Source organism: Mauremys reevesii, linkage group 10 (genome assembly GCF_016161935.1).
Source record: "Mauremys reevesii isolate NIE-2019 linkage group 10, ASM1616193v1, whole genome shotgun sequence".
NCBI classification, from domain to species: Eukaryota; Metazoa; Chordata; order Testudines; family Geoemydidae; genus Mauremys; species Mauremys reevesii.
The window spans coordinates 49185366-49205177 of NC_052632.1; the positions used below are offsets into that span (position 1 = coordinate 49185366).

General features: G+C 51.0%; 1 protein-coding gene across 9 annotated transcripts in view; it reads right to left on the reverse strand.

Moving 5' to 3' along the window:
- Positions 1-19812, reverse strand: part of LOC120373766 (ankyrin repeat and fibronectin type-III domain-containing protein 1-like) — a 740213-nt gene that overhangs the window by 131973 nt on the left and 588428 nt on the right. For 8 of the 9 annotated variants that reach the window (XM_039492609.1, XM_039492602.1, XM_039492608.1 and 5 more), the window contains 13 exons: positions 19139-19340; positions 18181-18388; positions 15043-15237; positions 14683-14796; positions 13218-13315; positions 9525-9615; positions 7328-7435; positions 6326-6425; positions 5539-5671; positions 4065-4184; positions 2495-2710; positions 1520-1686; positions 885-1035 (listed from right to left, as the gene is read on the reverse strand). In XM_039492609.1, coding sequence (XP_039348543.1) covers positions 885-1035; positions 1520-1686; positions 2495-2710; positions 4065-4184; positions 5539-5671; positions 6326-6425; positions 7328-7435; positions 9525-9615; positions 13218-13315; positions 14683-14796; positions 15043-15237; positions 18181-18388; positions 19139-19340 — 1903 coding nt within the window. Of the gene's footprint in view, positions 1-884; positions 1036-1519; positions 1687-2494; positions 2711-4064; positions 4185-5538; positions 5672-6325; positions 6426-7327; positions 7436-9524; positions 9616-13217; positions 13316-14682; positions 14797-15042; positions 15238-18180; positions 18389-19138; positions 19341-19483; positions 19523-19812 lie in introns of those variants that run through there. The other variant, XM_039492607.1, reaches the window with a different exon arrangement.

Consider the following 19812-nt stretch of genomic DNA (forward strand, 5'->3'; position numbering starts at 1 on the left):
GAGAATCCAAGCTCGGACTGCTGTCCAGAGCGTCAACAGAGTGGTGCACTGTGGGATAGCTCCCGGAGCTGCTAAGTTCGATTAGCATCCACACCAAGCCTAATTCGAGCTAGCAAGTGCGAATTTAGCGTTACTCCACCTGCCGGGGTGGAGTACCAAATTCGAACTAAAGAGCCCTCTAGTTCGAATTAAATGGCTTCCTGGTGTGGACGGTTGAGCGGTTAGTTCGAATTAACGCTGATAAATTCGAATTAAAGTCCTAGTGTAGACCAGGCCATAGTCTCTATGCTGCTGATACAAGTCAACTTCCTTAAAGCAAAATCCAAGAGAGAGAGAGAGACCCTCCACCCACCCCTGCAGTGACCTCAGCCCCAATCCAGCACGTACCTAATGTTAAGCATTAGGATGCTCACCCACCTATGGACCTTGCTGTATCAAGACCCTGGGTTGGAAATTGAATGGGGGAAAAAGGATCAATTCTCAGAGAGTCCAGCTTCCACCAGAGGTTAGCTGGAAGAGGTGTCCTGTCACTGCAGTGAGCTGAAACAAGTCGCCTCAGGCAGAGCCAGGTGCTACTGCCAATCAAAACACAACTGTTTTGTTTTAAATCCAAGGGCAGTTACTAAGGAGGTGCCGAACTTGGAGAGTGGCTCCCAGCTCTGACTCTGGGGCAGGGACAGAGACATGCTTGTAGCCAGTGAGCCCCACAAACTCAATTCAGTTTGTGGGGCAAGGGAATACAATGAACACTTTAACCACAAAGGGGCCAATCCCGCCTCCAGAGGCTGAGGTGGCTGGTTTGCCACAGCACACGCCAGCCGGCTGTGCAGACTACAGCTCCTGCCATTCCACCCACACCCCTCAGCTCCCACTTCTACCAGTACCTCTTGCAGAGGGATGTTGACCAGGTTCACCAGCTCCTTAATGGCCCCTTGGAGCTCCTGATACAAGGGGTTCTGGGAAGTCTCAGACTCTGGCTCAGTGGGACTTGGTTCCTCCAAATTGGCCAGGTTCTGAAGCCACTCCCATTCCTCCCTGGAGAAGGAGAGACAATCACAGAGAGAAACCAGAGACTCGCCATCGTTCAGGACTGCCCACAGCCACGTGTCAGTGAGCATGCATTAGCAGGTATGTACTGTGAGCCATGACATTCATCCCTGAAATGCAGCCTGAGCTTCACCTTCCTTTGGGGAGGCATCTGAACAGTAGCCAGCAGCTCCTCATAACAGTCTCCTAGCTGGTGAAAGAGCAAGAGGGAAGAGCACAGGGCCCTGGTTTAAATCTCGGCTACAGGGGATAGCACTAGGTCATGGTTCAATTATAGCTCACAGAGCAGCTGGTGCCTTGGATGTCCCAGGCAGCAATGGACTGGGTTTGGAGCAGAATGTAAAGCTAGCGGCAGGGATGATAGTGTGGGAGAGGCAGGTAGTAAAGGTAGGATTTTGGGGTCTGGATTTCAGAAATGATCTTGGCTGGCCAAGCTAAGCCACTCAGGACTTCAGCTGCTCTGCATGCCCACCTGGAGATGTTGGGATTGGTCCGTATTTTCACATGGCAAAGGATGTTGGGTAACTGTTCAGGCACCAGCACTCGGATCTGGTCTACTGCACTGCAGAGCTTCAGATAGGCCAGGTAGAGGCCTGGGGCAAGGGCTTGGCTGCTTCTCTGGTGGTAAGCCAGCTTGTCCTGAGGAGGAAGAAGAGGTCAACATAAAGCATTCCACAAGGCAGGACTCTCCCTCATCCTCTCTACCTCTATATACAATCGGCAGATGGACAATGGCAGGACTGGGGCTGTCAGGGATGGCTCTGAGGAAACTTGCCCTTTTGGAGTCCTAGGCAGAAAGGGGTGAACAGACCTGGATAAAATAAGAACCCTCAGCATCAGACTGAACCGCATGTGGAGTTTGAATGAGTTCTGTTCAGTCATTTCATCTGCACTTCCAGTCTCCAGCCAGGACCAGCGTACCAACAGCAGAGAACTGGAAGGACTGGCAACCACACAAAAGAGCCTGTTGTCAGATTGTCAGCCCCATGTTGCAATCCCCCGAGATTCAAGAGCCTCGCAACCAAACTTTTTGTGATTTGCCCGCTGCTAATCCTAGCTGGCACTGACAATGGCTTTGTTTCAGCAGCCTCAAGAGCCCCTGTAAAGGTGCTTGAGGAGATCTTGTTGGAAAGAGAAAGGAGAGAGGCTGCAGTACAAGAATCAGAGGGTGCAAAGACAAAGGCCAGGCCAGGCCATCAGGGAAGGGGAAATTCTTTGCAGAGGTTTGCTAACAGGCTGAGGCAAGAAACAGCCCAGGGAAGCAAAAAGAGCAACTGGAATTAAAAAAGGTAAACAAATATACGGAGAACTAAATACCACATTGAGGGGACTTGCCACAGACTGCTCAGGAGAGACACCCCAGATCGGCTCCTGAGCTTTATTCTCCTAAAACTTCCCATGATCCCTCTCCCCCCTCCAAGCCCTCCTTTGTCATGAGAATGGGCACCTGCATTGTCATCAGCAGCATATCCAGAGAGGTGGGCTCTTCTGGAGAGGAGACAGACTTGCGGCTTGTCTGCAGCTTGGAGAGGGGGACCCAGCGGACGCTCTCAAAAGTCTGGTTGGTTTTCACCTCCTTCAGTGTCACTATCAAGATGTTGCCCTGCTTGTCTTTGATTGGCTCAAAGAAGACCTGTCCCAAGTCCTGGATTCCTAGCAGCCCCTTCATAGACAGAGACATAGATAGGAGACTCATTATGGGGCAGCACTGACTGACCTGGCTCTGCAGGAAGCTAGCCATGCCATATCCTGAGAGGAGGCTGTTTCTGTGTCTGGGGAGGGCACTGGAGTGGTGGGTTATGAAGGGCATGGGCATCCTTTTGTCTATCCAGTCTTGGCCAGGGGCATGCATGGAGGACCTTTTCATATACCACCCTACACCCCTCAGCTGCAGCATTTAGCCTCGCGGACTCTGAGAGGATAAAGAAAGTGATAGTGGTCAAGGGTGCTGGTAAGAGTGGCGGGCTAAAACCTGAGGTTATCATTAGGGCCCTTCCAAATTCATGGTCCATTTTGGTCAATGTCATGGTCATAGGCTTTTAAAAATAATAATTTTCATGATTTCAGCTATTTAAGTCTGAAATTTCACGGTGTTGTAATTTTAGAGGTCCTGACCCAAAAAGGAGTTTTGGGAGGGTGGGGGTCGCAAGATTATTGTAGGATGGGTTGCAGTACTGCTACCCCTTACTTCTGCACTGCTGCTGGCGATGGCACTGCTTTCAGAGCTGGGCAGCTAGAGAGCAGTGTCTGCAGGCCAGGAATCCAGCTCTGAATACAGAGCCACCACCAGCAGCAGCACAGAAGTAAGGATGGCAGGGTACTGTATTGCCACACTTACTTCTGTTCTGCTGCCTGCAGAGCTAGACCCTCAGTCAGCAGCCGCCACTGTCCGGCCACCCAGCTCTGAAGGCAGCAGTGCAGAAGTAAGGGTGGCAATACCATACCATGCCATCCTTACTTCTGCGCTGCTACTGGCGGCAGTTCTGCCTTCTGAGCTGGGCTCCCGGCCTGCAGCCGCTCGCCGGCCACCCACCTCTGAAGGCAGCACAGAAGTAAGAGTGGCAATACCACAACTCCCCTAAAATAACCTTATGACACCCCTGCAACTCCCTTTTGGGTCAGGACCCCCAATTTGAGAAATGCTGGTCTCCCCGGTGAAATCTGTATAGTATAGAGTAAAAGCATACAAAAGACTAGATTTCACCAGCGGAGACCAGATTTTATGATCCGTGATGCGTTTTTCATGGCTGTGAATTTGGTAGGATCCTAGTCCAACTTGGATCTCCCAAAAGGTAGTCTATCACACACTAGGTCCTTGTGTTCCGCTAAGTAGGGTAGGGAGTGACTGGGTGTGTCTCATTACATCACTTCCATGTAATACTGCAGTAGGATTCCCAGGTCGGAATGTCCCCCTGCTGACATTACTGGATTGGTACAGAGAGTCTGTCTCAATAAGAGATGCCTCACACAGCAGGGCTGTTGGGCCCACTGCTTCTTTCTCATGCACCTCCTTTCACCTGCATTTGTGAGATGGCCAGCAGCATCTTGAAGCGCGTCTGCAGGACGCAGGAGCAGGATGACTGGGAGACGGTGAGACACTGACGCAGCCACAAGATCTCATCCCACATGCAGGCAACCTGCAGTGTACGGAGCAGAACCATCAACAACACGCCCCCACCTAGGATTTTACACCACGCCTGTCACCCAGGAGACCTGTTCAACCCCCAGTAACGTCAGCACAGCTCAGAGGTGAGGGATAGCTGCACAGTACAAGAGCAAAAATAAAACACTGGATTTGTGTAGGTCCAACATAAATGTTGTCCATGCATTTTAACATTTTTGCAATCGAGGCCTTTTAAAACCTACAGCTGGGACATCCTAGAGGGTGCTCCTCAACAGATTAGAACCATTTTAAGATATGGGAGATCAAATGCTGGGCTTGAAGTACTTGGCAGAGTCCCTTTCCACCACTTCAGTGCTGCCTCTGGAACACGCTGCACTACAGTGGTATCCTGTATGCCTGGTTCTACATGATCCTACGGAAGTGACAACGCTGGTCCTTCAACGCTGCTACTGCAGCAAAAGGCAGCAGTGACACAGACAAACAGAAGGCTGCTGACAAAGAGGCAGAATATCCCTTCAGAGAAAGGTGGTACAAATCCGCAGCTGTGCAGATGGGTGGCACACAATAGGCACACACAAGGCGGTGGGGTCTATGCAGCCACTGCAAGCAGATATGTTATGTTTCTTCTCCATTAAAAGCTTTAGGCATGCCGTCAGTGCTTGGGCTGTGTGGTAGCATCTTCCAAGAGATTTCTCATTAGTACAGAAAGTGAGACAAGCTACAGTCCTGGAAATTGCATGTGCCACTGAGCTCCATCGCCCCAATTGGTGCCAGTGGCTGCCAATTGGAGGTTGGCACTAGTGTATAGCTTGATTCACACTGGCTCTACCAGCGTCTCACTGCAATGAGCTCTCCATGGCATCCTATAGCCATGCTGTGTAGAGTACATGAGGGTAGCATCACAGAGAAATGCCCAGAGGCAACATCAGGAAGCCCAGGAGCTGCCAGATGTGCAGTGGTCTGAATCCTTGGTGTAAGTCACAGAAGTAGCACTCACTAATTTCATCCGCCTAGGCTGCCACTGAGATGGTGCAACTGTTCTCAGCCCAGCTAAACCTCAGCCCTCAGGACAAACCCAGATCCAGTTAGCTGAGGGTGAAAGAACTGCAGTAGTAAATCATTATGGGGCTACTATATCTACTCAGCAATAGAAATGGAACAAGGCTGGCTTCAGACACTGGCGGGTAAAATCTGAGTCTTTCCTTGATCTTGTTAAAAGAATCCCACAGCAAAGCACTTACCTGGATGGTGCACTGCCCTGAGCCCTAATTTCACCAGTGCCTGTATGGTGGCAGTGTAGGAAAGATGGTCTGCAATCACAAGTGCTAAGGCCATAGCATTCAGGACAGAGTAGCCGCATGTGTTACCTTGGTGAACCAGAGGAAGTCCTGCATGAGTAGGCAGGAGTAGGTGTCATCTATCTCCACCACAGGGATCTGATCCTCGTGTGTCACCAGGATGTTGTCGTCTTTGTAGAAGATGGAGGTGAGATACAGGCCCCTGTGGGGAGAAAGGAGACAGATTTTGGGGGAAAGCCCGTTATCACTACGGGGTAGGTTATTTTCCAAAGGTGTCTTTTTCCCAGAGTTCACAGGGGAGCCCAGAAGCAGGGATTATGAGATGCAGGAAAGCAGGGAAGGTGTGTGTAACAGCAAGGGGAGAGATTTCCTAAATGACTGTTTTCTGCAGTCCCTCAGAGCTCCACTGTCCCCAGTGCTCAGGGCAAGCCAGCAGCCAGCTCCCCTTGCTGACTAGCTCATCCCTGAGGATGAGCCCATCTCCTCCAAGAGCAGAAACAGCTTTTTCTATCGAAGCCCAGGTTTTCATTAAGTATTTCTGCTGTTTTTATCATATGCAGGAAGCCAAGTCCAGGCAGCTTTACACCATGACAGTGTGGTATTTGTCTACAATGGGAGACATGCTCCCAGACATTAGAACGTAAGAGTGGCCATACTAGGTCAGACCAATAGTCCATCTAGCCCAGCACTGCGTCGTCTGACAGTGGCCAGTGCCAGATGCTTCCAGCTCGAGTGAACAGAACCAGGTAATTTATTGAGTGATCCATTTGCTGTCGTTCAGTCCCAGCTTCTGGCATGTAGAGGTTTAGGGACACCCTGAGGATAGAGTTGCCCCTGCCCTTTCACCAGCACTTACCTTTTCAGAGTCTTTAAGAACTTGCTGCTAGGGTGAAAAAGGTGCTTCAGGCTTTTGGAGACCGAGTGCTTCCTGCTCTGGGGCTGGTTCTTGCAGGACTCTGGAGAACAAGGCAGCATAGAGAACAGTAAATCAGGCTGTGGGGGTGCTATTTGTACAGTGCCCACCACCACAGCATGCTGACCCTGGAAACGCTTAGTGCCAGTGAATGGTGCTGGGGTGACAGTTCTGTCTTTAATCAGAGACCAGGTATGGTGCATGGGTGGTGCAAGCTTCTCCACATGGCCCCAGGGTTGGGTTTGACCCAGTGACCTGTAGGTGAAAGGGCTCTATAGCCTGATACCAGCCCCACTTCTCTGCTAACTTGCTACAAGCTTGTGAGACTTCTGCAGTTTCAGAACTCGGAGCAGAAATGCAGAGGTACAGCGAGAAAGGCTGTTCTGGAGGCCAGCAATACCAGTGATCTCAAAAGAGTCTCTGTGACACACCAGGACTGGGGTGCAGATCTCAGTCAGCCCAGAGCCTCTGGATGTTCCTCACCATGAAAGAGAACCTGGTTGAAATCTCCTGCCTCATGCTTTCACTAGCTGCCTCCTTCACGTCTTTTTAGACAGGACACTCGCAATGGCTTTGTCTTCCTCTTTCCTCTGACCCTGCTGATACCAGCAGTGTACCAGTGGTTCCCAGTAGCTCCCTCTGCTAAGCAGCAATGCAAGTAGAGGGGGGCAGGCCCACCCCAAAGTCATCTAACATCTTCTGAATGGGCACCACTCCACCAAGAACAGCACTGTCATGTGCAAAGGAACATGCTGTAGGGAGGGAGAAGTTGTATTGATTCTAGTGTTAAAACTTAGCTACCAGAACTACCCCTCTTGTGCCTGTCTAGTCTGACTTCATCCCTAGGAGCAACTCCTCCTAGGTAGTAGGGGTTGGCTCACGTGCTACCCTAACCTGTGCTGTAGAAACCGTAAGCTTTGCATCAGCCTGCAAACCCAGACTCACCATGGCAGACACAATGCTGGTGCACAGTCTTCACCTGGCTGAGAAGGTGATCTAAGGCTTCGGCTTGTCCCCTTCGCCTTGGTGCTCTCCCATCATATTCCCGCCAGTCTATGGGGAAGGAGGGTGACTATTACCCCAGTGTATGTTTGACCAGTGCTGAAGCTGCCTCAGGCTGATGGAACCTCAGCTACCCCCTTCCAGCTTCACAGCTAATGTTCAGGAACAGCTGTTTCCTTCTATTTTCTATCCCACCCTCTAATGCCACGTCTCCATTAAGTCACAACATGCTACATGGCCGCCTCATCTGCCCACTCCATAGGCAGGAGAAAACTACTGTAGTCATGTCATGGGGTAGGGGTCTACGGAGCCTGTGAGAAAGCCTTCTTTGTCTTCTTTTCTCTTGCCCATGGGCCTCTCATGGCTACGCTTTCCCGAGATGGATGGGATGAAGTGAGCAACCCTTGGAGCTCAGTTAGTGATGCTAGCTGGGAGGCATAGCTGCCTAGAGAAAAACAGAAGTCACCAGGGTGACTCACTGGGCAGGAGAAACTACATGCCTTGCATGGAATATTGGGCCAGATCCCCAGAGGATGCAAACGGATGCAGTTCTCTTCACTGGATCCGTGCACACTGACACCTGTGGAGGATCAGGACCGATATTTTTTAAAGCTACAGAGTACAGAAGAGGGGAGCCAAGATTCAATGGACCAATAACACAGATGTCCCTTTCTCTTATGAATAGATGGGACAGGCAGATGTTGGAGCTGGGGAGCCTATTTTGTGACGGCCATGCAAAACCTGCACTGTACCGTGGCAGCAAGTAGGCTTTGGAGACTGATCTTGGGTCATTCTTCAGAGACAGCACAGATCTCTCTTTCGCTCCCCATCTCACCCTCTCTCTCTCTCTCTCTCTGGGTCAGTTCGGGTTTTGGAGAGACACTGGCCATCGTTAGCACCCCCGTGCCACCCGCCCACCCAACAGTAACTGCGAGTGGTTGAACTAACAGCTGTGGCAGCAGGAGAAGATGACAAATCAAGGTAAAGAACAAGGTTGTGTCTGTTGCTGCTCTTGACTGTTGTTTAAAAATCTTTCCAGTGTCTTCCTCCAGGACTTCCCTGGAGCTGAAGCTTCCTGAGACCAGTCAGTGCTGACAGCACAACACACCTAGACAAATAAATAAATAATCCCTCTGGCCAGCTCCCGCTGGTTACAAGGTGGCAGAGCTGCTGCACAAGGGGGAACCAGGGCTGACCATTAGCTGTATGTTAAATTGGTTTAAATCCCCCTGCCTGGCACACTGCTGTTTTCCATGGAAAGTTCAGCTCTGTTAACTTTGGCTGGGACTTGGCACTATTTTTAGGAGCTTTAAAAACACCCAGGGAGGTGCCTGGCTATATTACACTGGGAACGAGAGGGATTTGTATACAGGGGAGTAATATTAAAGAAGATAAAAACAAACAAATAGTCTGTTTAACTTCAACTGGATTTATACATACCTGCTATATCGATATGCACACATATAATGCAAACACACACACACATGCGCACAACCTGATTCCCATTATGCTAAGGCAGCTTTATACTGCTCCTGCGCTGTACAGAGGCTTTAAAGTGAGTCTAAATAATTTAGACACTCTGCCAGAACAGCCATTTCAGTGTAAATGGTAATCAGATGCACTATCTATACACATTACTGTACATGTATACACCCATTATTATACACACAGAGCAGAATGTAGATCCATTTATTTATACATATGTTCTATATACTGAGCTACATCTAGATTTATATATAGATCAACATATATTTATACACACATTATACATCTACATCCAAATCTCTCTATATTATTATACACACAGATCTACAACTGGATCTAGTTCTCTACATTATTTCCATATACAGCATTACACATACATCTCAAGATCTAGACGTAGATAGATATCTAGAGTCTACTTCGGATTCACCATAAAGCTGCTTTGCACTGCTTAAAAAGTGTAAAGGGGCCTTAAAGTGAGTAGAAGTCATTTGCTCCCACTTTCAGGCCCTTTTTGCCTGCCAGAGTGGTGCCAAGTGGCCTTGCTATAAATGGGAGTCAGGCCTGTAAAATCCACAACCACCCTCAGAAGTCTAATCCAGTGCACACAAGGCAGGCAGCAGCCCCCATATGCACAGTCCCCCATGCTCGTACTTACTGGAGGGGATAGCAAAAGGTGGCACTGAGGCTTGCGGGGGTCCCCAGCCCTTCATGTTGTAGGCCGACACCTGGACATAGTAGGCCGTGCCCTGCAGTGGATGGGGAAATAAGCAGCAGTAAATATGACTGGAAAGTCTCACAGACACATAGCATCCCACTGCTCCCAGCACTTGTAAAGAGGAGGGTTCCTTCCCTTGGAGCATCTTCATGGCATTATCCACCCCCTGCTCCTGCTACACAGAGGAGAGTGCCGCAAGCTGGGAGGTGAGGGGCCAAATAAACGACATAGCCCGCAATCATCCGTGCTCATGCAGAAGCAGCTGCAGAATGGACAGCTACGGCTCATGCCATGAGTTTGTGGATTAAGAACTTTTGGATTTTTTGGGAGATGGATGGACGGACCAAAGCTTTCAGTGCTCATGAAACAGACGATGGTGGCTCTGGTTAGAGTGGGGCACAGTGGGCCAGATTTTAGGCACCTTGTGGGATTTTCCAAAGCCCCTAAACCCCTTTGGCCCACTGTGTTAATGCCCTTCCACTCTGACCTGCAACATCCCATTAGTATTGCAGCTCCATCACTGGCCATCCACCCTGACTCACAGCACTGCCTCCCTTTCTAGTCCTACACTGCCCTGCAGCTCTGTTGAAGACTTCCCCATCACTACCTACAATACTCCTTCCTTCCTCCTGTCCCAGGCCCACACACAGCTCTGACAATGTGTTAGATCCTGACCCGGCTCTTTAGTCCTGCACCTCTCACACAGCTCATTCAATCCCACTCAATCTTTCCCTGCAGCACCCCCTATCCCAACCCAGAGCCCCATCTGACTCTGCTAATGCACCCCAACCCTGATCTGCAGCTTCCCTTGCTACTCAAGCCTAGGAGCTGTATGGAGCAGAGATGACCAATTATGCCAGACTGTGAGTGATTTAGGGTACGTCTACACTTGCAGCAGAGTGTAGAGTACAGGCACCAGCTAGCACAGGTGTAAACAGTACATGGTGAGGCAGGCTTAGGTGAGTAGAGCGCCCTATGCACCTGAATGCTAGGATATGTACCCTACATGCTCTCCACATGCCCAAGCAATGCTTCCCCTGCCACACTGCTATTTTTAGCAGTGCAGTGTCCCCGCGGCCTCCCCAGCCACTGGAGCCCTTCCCCAGGGCCTCCCCAGCTGCTGGAGCCTTTCTCTGTGGCGTGTAACTACACACAGTGCATGTACACTACATGCCGCCATGAGCGTAGACATAGGATTATAGTGAACTTCTGTGTCTAGCTTTAGTGTCTAGCTCCTCCTGCTCAAACTCCCCTCCCACTATAAAACTGTCTTACACCAAGACAGTAACTCCATCCATTCACTGGAGGAGTGTCTCTCATGATCTCTCTGCCCCCGTGATGAGGAGTCTCCAATGGCCTTTTCACTTCCTCACCCCTGCTCCAGATAAGACTACCGCACTCAGGCTGGGGTTTGTGTGAGAGACTTGACACATTGGCTTAAAAGCTACATCTCTGACTCAGCTGCCACGTTTCAAGTTTGTCACTGAGCCGCACTTCTCAGAGCCATAGCTCCCGTGTTTGCTTTCTAAACTGCTCCATAACATCCTGGGAAGGAGACGGCTAACAGGCAACATGGGCCCTGAGGGTTTCAGAGGCATTGGCCCAAACCAGGCCAGGACCTTGGTAAGCGCTCAGAGATGGAACCGGAGGCTGGTTCTCGTCCCCAGTTAGCTAAGGGCGTGGTTCTCAGCCAGGGTATGCGTACCCCTGGAGGTTCACAGAGGTCTTCCAGAGGGTACAACAACTCCTCTAGATATTTGCCTAGTTTTACAACAGGCTACATAAAAAGCACTAGTGAAGTCAGTACAAACTAAAATTTCATACAGACAATGACTTGTTTATACTTTTCTATAGACTATACACTGAAATGTATGTACAATATTTGTATTCCAATCAATTTATTTTATAATTATATGGTAAAAATGAGAACATAAACAATTTGTCAGTAACAGTGTGCAGTGACACTTTTGTATTTTTATGTCTGATTTTGTAAGCAGGTAGTTTTTAAGTGAGGTGAAACTTGGGGGTATGCAAGACAAATCCTTTTCCTGAAAGGGGTGCAGTAGTCTGGAAAGGTTGAGAGCCAATGAGCTAAGGACTTGGTGAAAGAGTCTGATCTTTGCAGGTGGCTGAGGAATCGGCTCGTGATTTGCTGGCTAGTAGGAGCCTGGGTAGAGATAGGAGCAGGGTGGGCGACAGGGGATAAATTAGAGGCTTAGTGAATGAACCTATTTTCCCTCCTGCTTGGGGATCCTGCATGCCTGGGAATTCCCTCCTCCCCATTCCCTCACCATGCCAAGTAGCCAAGGCCGTGCCATGGAAGACAGATGCCTCTCCAGTCCCCTCAGTATTTATCATTTCATGGGGTCTAGGGGTTATATGGAAGATGCCACTCATAAGGGTAAACTGGTGGATCCCATCCTGCCTGTGAACAGGGATAAGCCATTCCCTCGGGGGGGGGGGGGGGGACGGAGGGGGAGAGAGATGGGTCACTTCCCCAAACTGCTAGCAGCATGACAAAGAGCAGGAGTCCTGCATGGCACTAGGGCTGAGGGGCTCATTGATCTGGAGTGCTGTCCCCAGGATCTGCAGCAAATGTGGCTGCATGGCTGCCCAGAGGAAAATCAGAACCAGCATGCCTCCTGGCTGCCCCCTTCCTGGACAGTGTTGCTCACTGTCTCCACTCCCAACAGTCCTCTAGCTGCAATGGAAGTGGCAGCAGATTTGCACTGCCATGACCTCTTCCCCCAGTGACCTTTCCACCCCCAGGGGCCTGTGCCTTACACTGGTATAGACCCTGCACTGAACCTAGCGCTAGGCTCTCAGTCCAGAACCATTCCCCAGCACTAACAATGACTCCTGCACTCGCCTCTTCCATTAACCCTGTGCCCTGCACCTAGTAGTGTCAGGTAGGGAAGATCACTGCATACATATGTGTTCAAATATGCATAATGGCGTATGGCTGTGCTGTTCTGTCTCTTGGCTTTTTAAGGTTCCTTCTCCTTTGTCTTGTCTCTTGGAGAAAAGCACCACGGGTATTTGTGCAAAAGAGCAAATGCTCAGTACTTTATTTGTGGGTACAACTGGCAGCCATGTTTTTGGGGAGCCAGAGAGGCAAGTATCCACATGTGAACTCATAATTCAAAACTGCGGGTGGAAGACGCACCTCGCCTCTCTTTGGAAATTTTGCCCCAAACTGACTAAATATGGCACCTGTAATACAGAGCCCCGGGAGAATGCACTCACCACATGGCTGCTTGGAGCTGCAGGGGGCTCTGTGGCTCCCAACGTGGTGCCATGCCCACAGGGCACAGTATGGGTAATCCCTGGAGAGGGCACATATGGGGTTTTGTGCAGGGACTCATTCAGGCTGAAATTCACCTCAGTCCAGAGGGCCACACAAAGGTGACTATCACTCTGAGTGGAGCCAGGTCCCTGCAGGGAGTAATCCTGAAGAGGGCGATGCCAGCTAAAGAACAGGCTGCGGCCTTGCTCAGCTTCCCTCAGATGACTCTAGTACTGCCCCCATCTGGGCAGAGCAGCTCTGCCTGGGGCCCATCACTCCTCTTTACCCCTCACACAGCCTTGTTGCCATGACTCAGAGTGAAGGGATGTGGCGCCGCGCTCACTTACCGACATGAGCCCCTGGATGGTGAAGTGCAGGTTTCTTAGTTTGTCGATCACCACTTCCCCGAGGGGAGGGGAGAAGGTTGGGGAACAGCTCCACTCAACTGCAAACAAAGAGAGCCCCACAGCCTTGTCAGTCATTGGGAGGCGTTTGTGAACAAGGAGAGAGATGTAGCGCTTGGCAGGCGGACTGGGCTAGCTTACAGTGCCAGGCTGCCATGGACGGTACAGCTGCTGTAGGGGGATTGACTATGAAATCAAAGAACTAGATATATCCAGGCCAGCTGCGTATGCTGCAGAGATGTCTGAGAAAAGGCACAGCGGAGTGAACGGGAGAAGGTATGATATGGATCGGAAACCAACTGCCTGGAGAGCCCCCAGGCATTCGGCACAATACAGGCGCTCCCGCGGGCTCAACTGTATTTCTGGACGTAGCAGAGACTGAGCATAGAGCGTTTGGGGAAAGAGATGGAGAGGCAGACAGACAGGCTAAATGGACAGACAGACAGACGAGCCCGGAGATAAAAAGAAAGACACATGGACCAGACAAAGGCGAGAGAAAGACATAGAGGAAGAACAGATAAAGTAGATTAAACATCAGGATTTGGTGGTGCCTGGTAAAAGAAAACTCTTGTGAAAGCCAAAGATATTAGAGGACACACCAGATTGAAAAGGAGGGATCGGAAATCCCTCTGCAGGAGCAGGTGCTAGCGCCAAATGGGCCTTGTTCCTGTGGGATCCAGAGATCAACCCGAGGAAGAGAGAGGGTTGCAAAGTTCAGCTCCAGACCCAAACTTCTCCTCTGTCTGGGTGTGTACGAATCCTGGTTCAGCCCAGAGTAGGTTCGGGCCAGCTGCAAAGTTCAAATATACAGACAAACTTCCTGACGTTTCCAGGGTTATTGGACCAGGGTTTTGCTAGGGGCCCATCCTGAGTTGGAATTTGAGATTCCCTCACACAGGCGTAATAATGTCATTACAAATGTTATTCCTATGGACATTCATACCCATTAATGCCCAGTGTCCGGTATCAATTAGTAGTGACTGGAAAGGGATCATTCAGCAATAACCAGGCTGCCGTGCAACTACCCTGTGGATTTTTATTCCTTATCAACAGTTGTGTCAAAAAAGGGGGGAGGAAGGCAAAAAAACCTTGCCTCAAGCCATAGCAGAGATCACTGGTCCGCAGTGAAATCACACAGGCTCTGACATCACAGGAGCTCTTTCCAGCTATAGTTCCCAGCACTTTAATACCACTATCACTGTACAGATGGGGAGGGGGAAACGACTCACCCCAGGTCACTGAAATTCACTGGCAGGGCTGGGAATAAAACCCAGCTCTCCTGACTCCTAGTCTGGTGCCCTAACTATCAGACCATGCTGCCTTCTACCCCTGAGCACGGGAGCACTGGGCCTGCCCTGTTCTGGCATCCTGTAAGGGCCACGGGTGCGCGGTTCTCCCATGGCCTCACCTTTGTATTTGGTGACAACAGCTGAGTTGATACTTAGGGGCTCCCCGAAGGTAACCTGCACAGAACTGCTGCTGGCCACAGACAGGTGCACATTAGCGGGTGGGTCCGGCGCACCTGGGAACAGAAAGGACAGGGGTAGGTACAGAAGTGTTCAGTCATGGGGAGGCTCAGGGCGGAATGCACTCTGCTGTGACGATCCGGGAGAGTATCAATCTGCAGCTTACATGGCAATCCCCCCAGCTCCGTGCAGCTCTCTTCCCAGAGTTCCATTCTCCAGCCATGCACCACTTCCCACCTGCTCCCTGTGCTGGTGCTTGTCATCCCCACCCCGTGCCACGTGCAGGTCCATGGGGCACTCACAGGCATGCTCAAAACCAGCTTTCATGCGCTTGTAAAGCCGGTAGCGCCACTCCCAGGACTTCAGCTGCTTCTCCTTCTCTGAGCAGTCAGTGTTGGGCGTCTCATTCGCCACCTGTGCTGTGAACTCGTTGACTCGCTGCTCTGCCTCCCGCACCAGCGTCGCCAGATGCAAGGCCCGGCTCTCCAGGCTCATGACTGCCAGGGGCAGGGAAGCAAGAGGGAAAGAAGACAGGGCAGTTAGGTTCAGCCCACTGCATGCAAATCCCCAACACGTCTTTGATTCTATGCTGTGCCCTGTGCTCCTCCCTTATCTACACTGTGATACGTCCATCAGCTATTTGGCCTGATTCACAGCCTCCAGGCAGCATCATCGGCAACGGCCATGACCAATGCCCCAGAGCTACCTGGGTTCAAATCCTCACTCCCATGCACACAGCTGGAGTGAGTGGGCTTTGAACAGGGCTTTAGGAGGTGATCCCTGTGGTGCCCCTACAGCCAGGAGATCCATGTAGTCACAGATCTACTGGCCAGGCTGTCTTCCTGTCCCCACCCCTCGGTGTAGTGTTCCAGACTAATGCTTGTGTCCTTCCCACAGGCTGCTGGAGCTGGCCTATGGCTCCAAACTAAAGCTTTCTGGAGAGTAAAGGGTTGCTGTCTATTCCCAGGCACTTGGCCACTTCCCAGGGCAAGTGGCAGGGTGAGCACCCTTGAGACAGCCTGTTCCCACCAGCTCCCCTGGCCCCATTACACAAATTCAGCTGGCTTGGAGAACTGGGATCAGTGTCTGAATGGCTAGGTGCTGATCACGACTGACTGTGGTCTCTGACCCTTCTGAGATTTGCCCACCACTATGCAATGTGAATACCCCTGCTCTGGAATACCCCACAGTCCAGGAAAAGTAAGTCATGCTGTTTGTCTGCAGAAAGCAACTGTGATCATTCTTCTATTAGTCCCTTAAAACATGAAGCCAACTCCCTTCCCTGCCGCTAGCTAGTATTTCCTCCTACTCAGAACAGAGGCCGTTGTAGGAAATGAGACCTCCATCAAGCCAATCAGATGAGTCAACAAGCTGCAGCACTCCCTGCCTTCAACCCTCCCACCTGTGAGAGTGATTTGGCTTTCCACATGGGATGATACCTTCTGATATTCACAGCTGCTCTAAGCCATGTCCATCCTTCCCAGGGGAGCCTGCAGGCTTTCCTGACTCCACTGGAGGCAAAGGAGCCCGCCTGTCTGTCTGAACTCCTGGTCTCTGTCTGCTCTTCTGCCAGCTATCCCCACTACATGCTGTCTGCATGGGCCCACTCCCAGCCCAGTCCCCAATACAGCACAGCCTCATTGCTGGGGGACAGAATATTCCTCTATCCCTGAAGGCAGAGTGATAAATGCATAACAGGGCACCCCCTTGTACAGATTAAACTAAGCAACTTCATTTAAACAGGGGAACCTCATTCCCCCATAGCACTGGACAAACCGTTCATGGCTCTTGTCATAACTATAAAGGGAAGGGAACAGCCCTCCTGTGTACAATACTATAAAATCTCTCCTGGCCAGAGACACCAAAATCCTTTTACCTGTAAAGGGTTAAGAAGCTCAGGTAACCTGGCTGACACCTGACCCAAAGGACCAATAAGGGGGCAAGATACTTTCAAATCTTGGTGGGGGGAGGCTTTTGTTTGTGTGCTCTTTGTTTTGGGGTTGTTCGCTCTTGGGACTAAGAGGGACTGGACATCAACCCAGGCTCTCCAAATCTTTCTGAACAAGTCTCTCATATTTCAAACTTGTAAGTAACAGCCAGACAAGGCGTGTTAGTTTTATCTTTGTTTTCTCAACTTGTAAATGTTCCTTTTTGCTAAGAGGATTTACCTCTGTTTGCTGTAACTTTGAACCTAAGGCTAGAGGGGGTTCCTCTGGGCTCTATGAATCTGATTACCCTGTAAAGTTATTTTCCATCCTGATTTTACAGAAATGATTTTTACCTTTCTTTCTTTAATAAAAAGCCTTCTTTTTAAGAACCTGATTGATTTTTCCTTGTTTTAAGATCCAAGGGGATTGGATCTGGACTCACCAGGAATTGGTGGGGGAAAGAAGGGGGGATGGTTAAATTCTCCTTGTGTTAAGATCCAAGGGGTTGGATCGGTACCACCAGGAACTTGGTGAAGAAGCCTCTCAAGACTATCCAGGGAAGGGAGTTAGTATTTGGGAGTGGTGGCAGCAAAACCAAATCTAAGCTGGTAATTCAGTTTAGGGGTTCACATGCAGGTCCTCATATCTGTACTCTAAAGTCCAGAGTGGGAAAGGACCCTTGACAGCTCTTTACTGGACACTCAATCCCCACACCTCTATGCTGAGCAAACGACACAGGAGGTCTTTACCCACCAGCTCCTTTATCCGGCAGAGACTGTGAGATCACAAGAGATCCAGGAGAGGCCGGGAAGATCTCCTAGCTCCATCTTCCCACCCTCTGCTATACAGAGCACTCCCCTTCCCCTCACCAAGCAGCTGTATGTGGCCAGCAAAGGGTAGCAAGTGGCAAGCTCTGGGAGTGGCACTGCAAAGAGACATTCACTTGCCCCTCCCTCAGGAAACACATGCTGCCAGTCTCAGAAAGGCAATCATCTATGGCAGAAGGGGCACATAGGCCTCCTACTTTGGCCTCCCCCAGTGCCATCACCCGCCTATTTTAAATTCCTACCGTGCTCTCTTTAGAAACACACATGCTCCCAGCTCAGCCTGTCCTGCAGCCCTTGGCTGTCCATTCCACAGGAAGGCCTTACAGAAATCTCTCCTGAGCACTCCTGCTGTCTGGTTCCCTCCTAGTTTTAGATCAAGTCCCCGAAACCAGTGGCCTGTGTCACCCCAATGCAGCCACCTTCTCGCTAACCCTCAAGATCTCACGTCTCCCTTTGCACCACTCCTTGCACTACAAGCCTCCTTCCGTCAGCCTTCCCCAGATCCTCGCTGCCTTCTTCCTTTGGGTCAGTGGAGCAGAGTGGACTCTCAAAGAGGAAGACACTGGCCCAGGCACTAGGGTGCCTAGATGCTACGGTAAGCGGAGCTCCATTAGTACCTAAGACAGCACATGAGACACAGCAGAGCAGGAGGGGGTGAGAAAAATACCTCGTAATGGTGACTTACAGTGTGGACTCTCCTTGGCTCCGGCCTGCAGCAGCATCCTTGCAATGGGAGCATTGTTGGTCATGATGGCGATATCCAGCGGCAGCAGCCCCTCGCTGTTTGGGGTGTTAAGGTCCAGCTCCTCTGGGCTGTACTGTTTTAGCAGCTCCTGCACCCTCTCCAGATCCTGCAGCTCAACAGCCTCAAAGAGAGCCACATTGCTCTGAAACTGCAATGACACAAGAAATGGGGCCCATTGAGCCTGGGGTGCTGGGCATTGCAGCCTCACCCCGCTTTCCTCACTGAGATTTGGCTAGGCTCTATTCCAAGTCATTACACGGGGTTCTCAGTGTATTTAGTGCCAGGTGGATGGAGAGCTGAGCCTCATGCCTATCCACAAAACAGGCTCTGAAAGGGAAGTAGGTATGGAATGGGATCTGCTGCCAATCTCTACCAGAGGGGCTGCTCCTTGACATCACAACACCCTTAGGAAAGGGACTCGTTATCCACAGCTGTTGCATGCCTAACAGTGCACAGAATGCCGGTGGATTCGTCAGGCACCTAGGCCTGTACTGATTGGTTTGTATTACTGTAGCCTCGAGGAGCCCCAGCCATGGACTGGGACCCTACTGCGCTAGGCGCTGTACAAACAGAACCAAACGACGGTCCCTGCCCCAAGGAGCTGACAATACTAATCCTTTGTTTTAAGAAAGTGCAAATGACCCTATCCCGAGGAACCATTCAGGACTGGATTCACCTGCTCCAGGAGGGACAGAATTTACTGTGGCTCACCCCCCGCCCCTCCAGACATCCAGCCAGCTCTGTTGCTGGGGTGTGTGCACAAAGGATGGGGCATAGCCAGGGATCTGCCCACTCACCCCTGCTTGTCTCTGCCACCAATGGAGTCACACTGAGGTACACCCAGCATTACCACAGGGCTGCGTTTTGGTATGAACACCCACAAGCCCGGAGCACTCACAAGATAGGCCTTGCGTAGCTTCTCCTTCTCACTCCTCCCTGGCAAGCTGCCCTCATCGAATGAAGTGTAGTTGACGCGGAACTTCCCCGACAGGTTGCGGTAAAGCCTCTTGGCAGCGTTCGGGGAGGAGGGCCCTGGTGGCTTCCTGGCCTGGGCCAGCTGAATGTCCCGCATTTGCTGCGTCATCTTAGGCAAGGAAGACCTGGCAAATGGAGGAACAAGAGAGAGCGAGATAATGATACACAATGTAGGAGGAGCATCTGGCAGAAATCTGGCCTGTAAACACTACCAGGAATGTTGGTGGGTCTATGTTGGCCCCATCATCACAGCTTCTGGGAGCCTCACCTGCACCCATGAACCTATATAACACCATGGGGAAGTATTAGCCTTGTAGCGGGATGGTTACCCTGCTCCTGCCCTGAAGGGCTTAAAACAGCCCTGGGAGAGGGCTGCGGCAGGGGAAAGGCTGGGCTGATTGGCAAAGCAGCCACAGTTGCAGCCAGTGCAATCAGGGCCCAGCTGGCCCTTATAAGAGGGCGGTGGGCCAGAAGGACAGAGAGACTCTCTCTCCAGCCTCTTAGAGAGAGAGAGAGAGAGAGAAGGACCTGGCTGCCTGGGAAGCTGAGGAGGGTACCTAGGGTGGAGCAGTGCTGGGGAAGGGCAGAGGGAGCTGG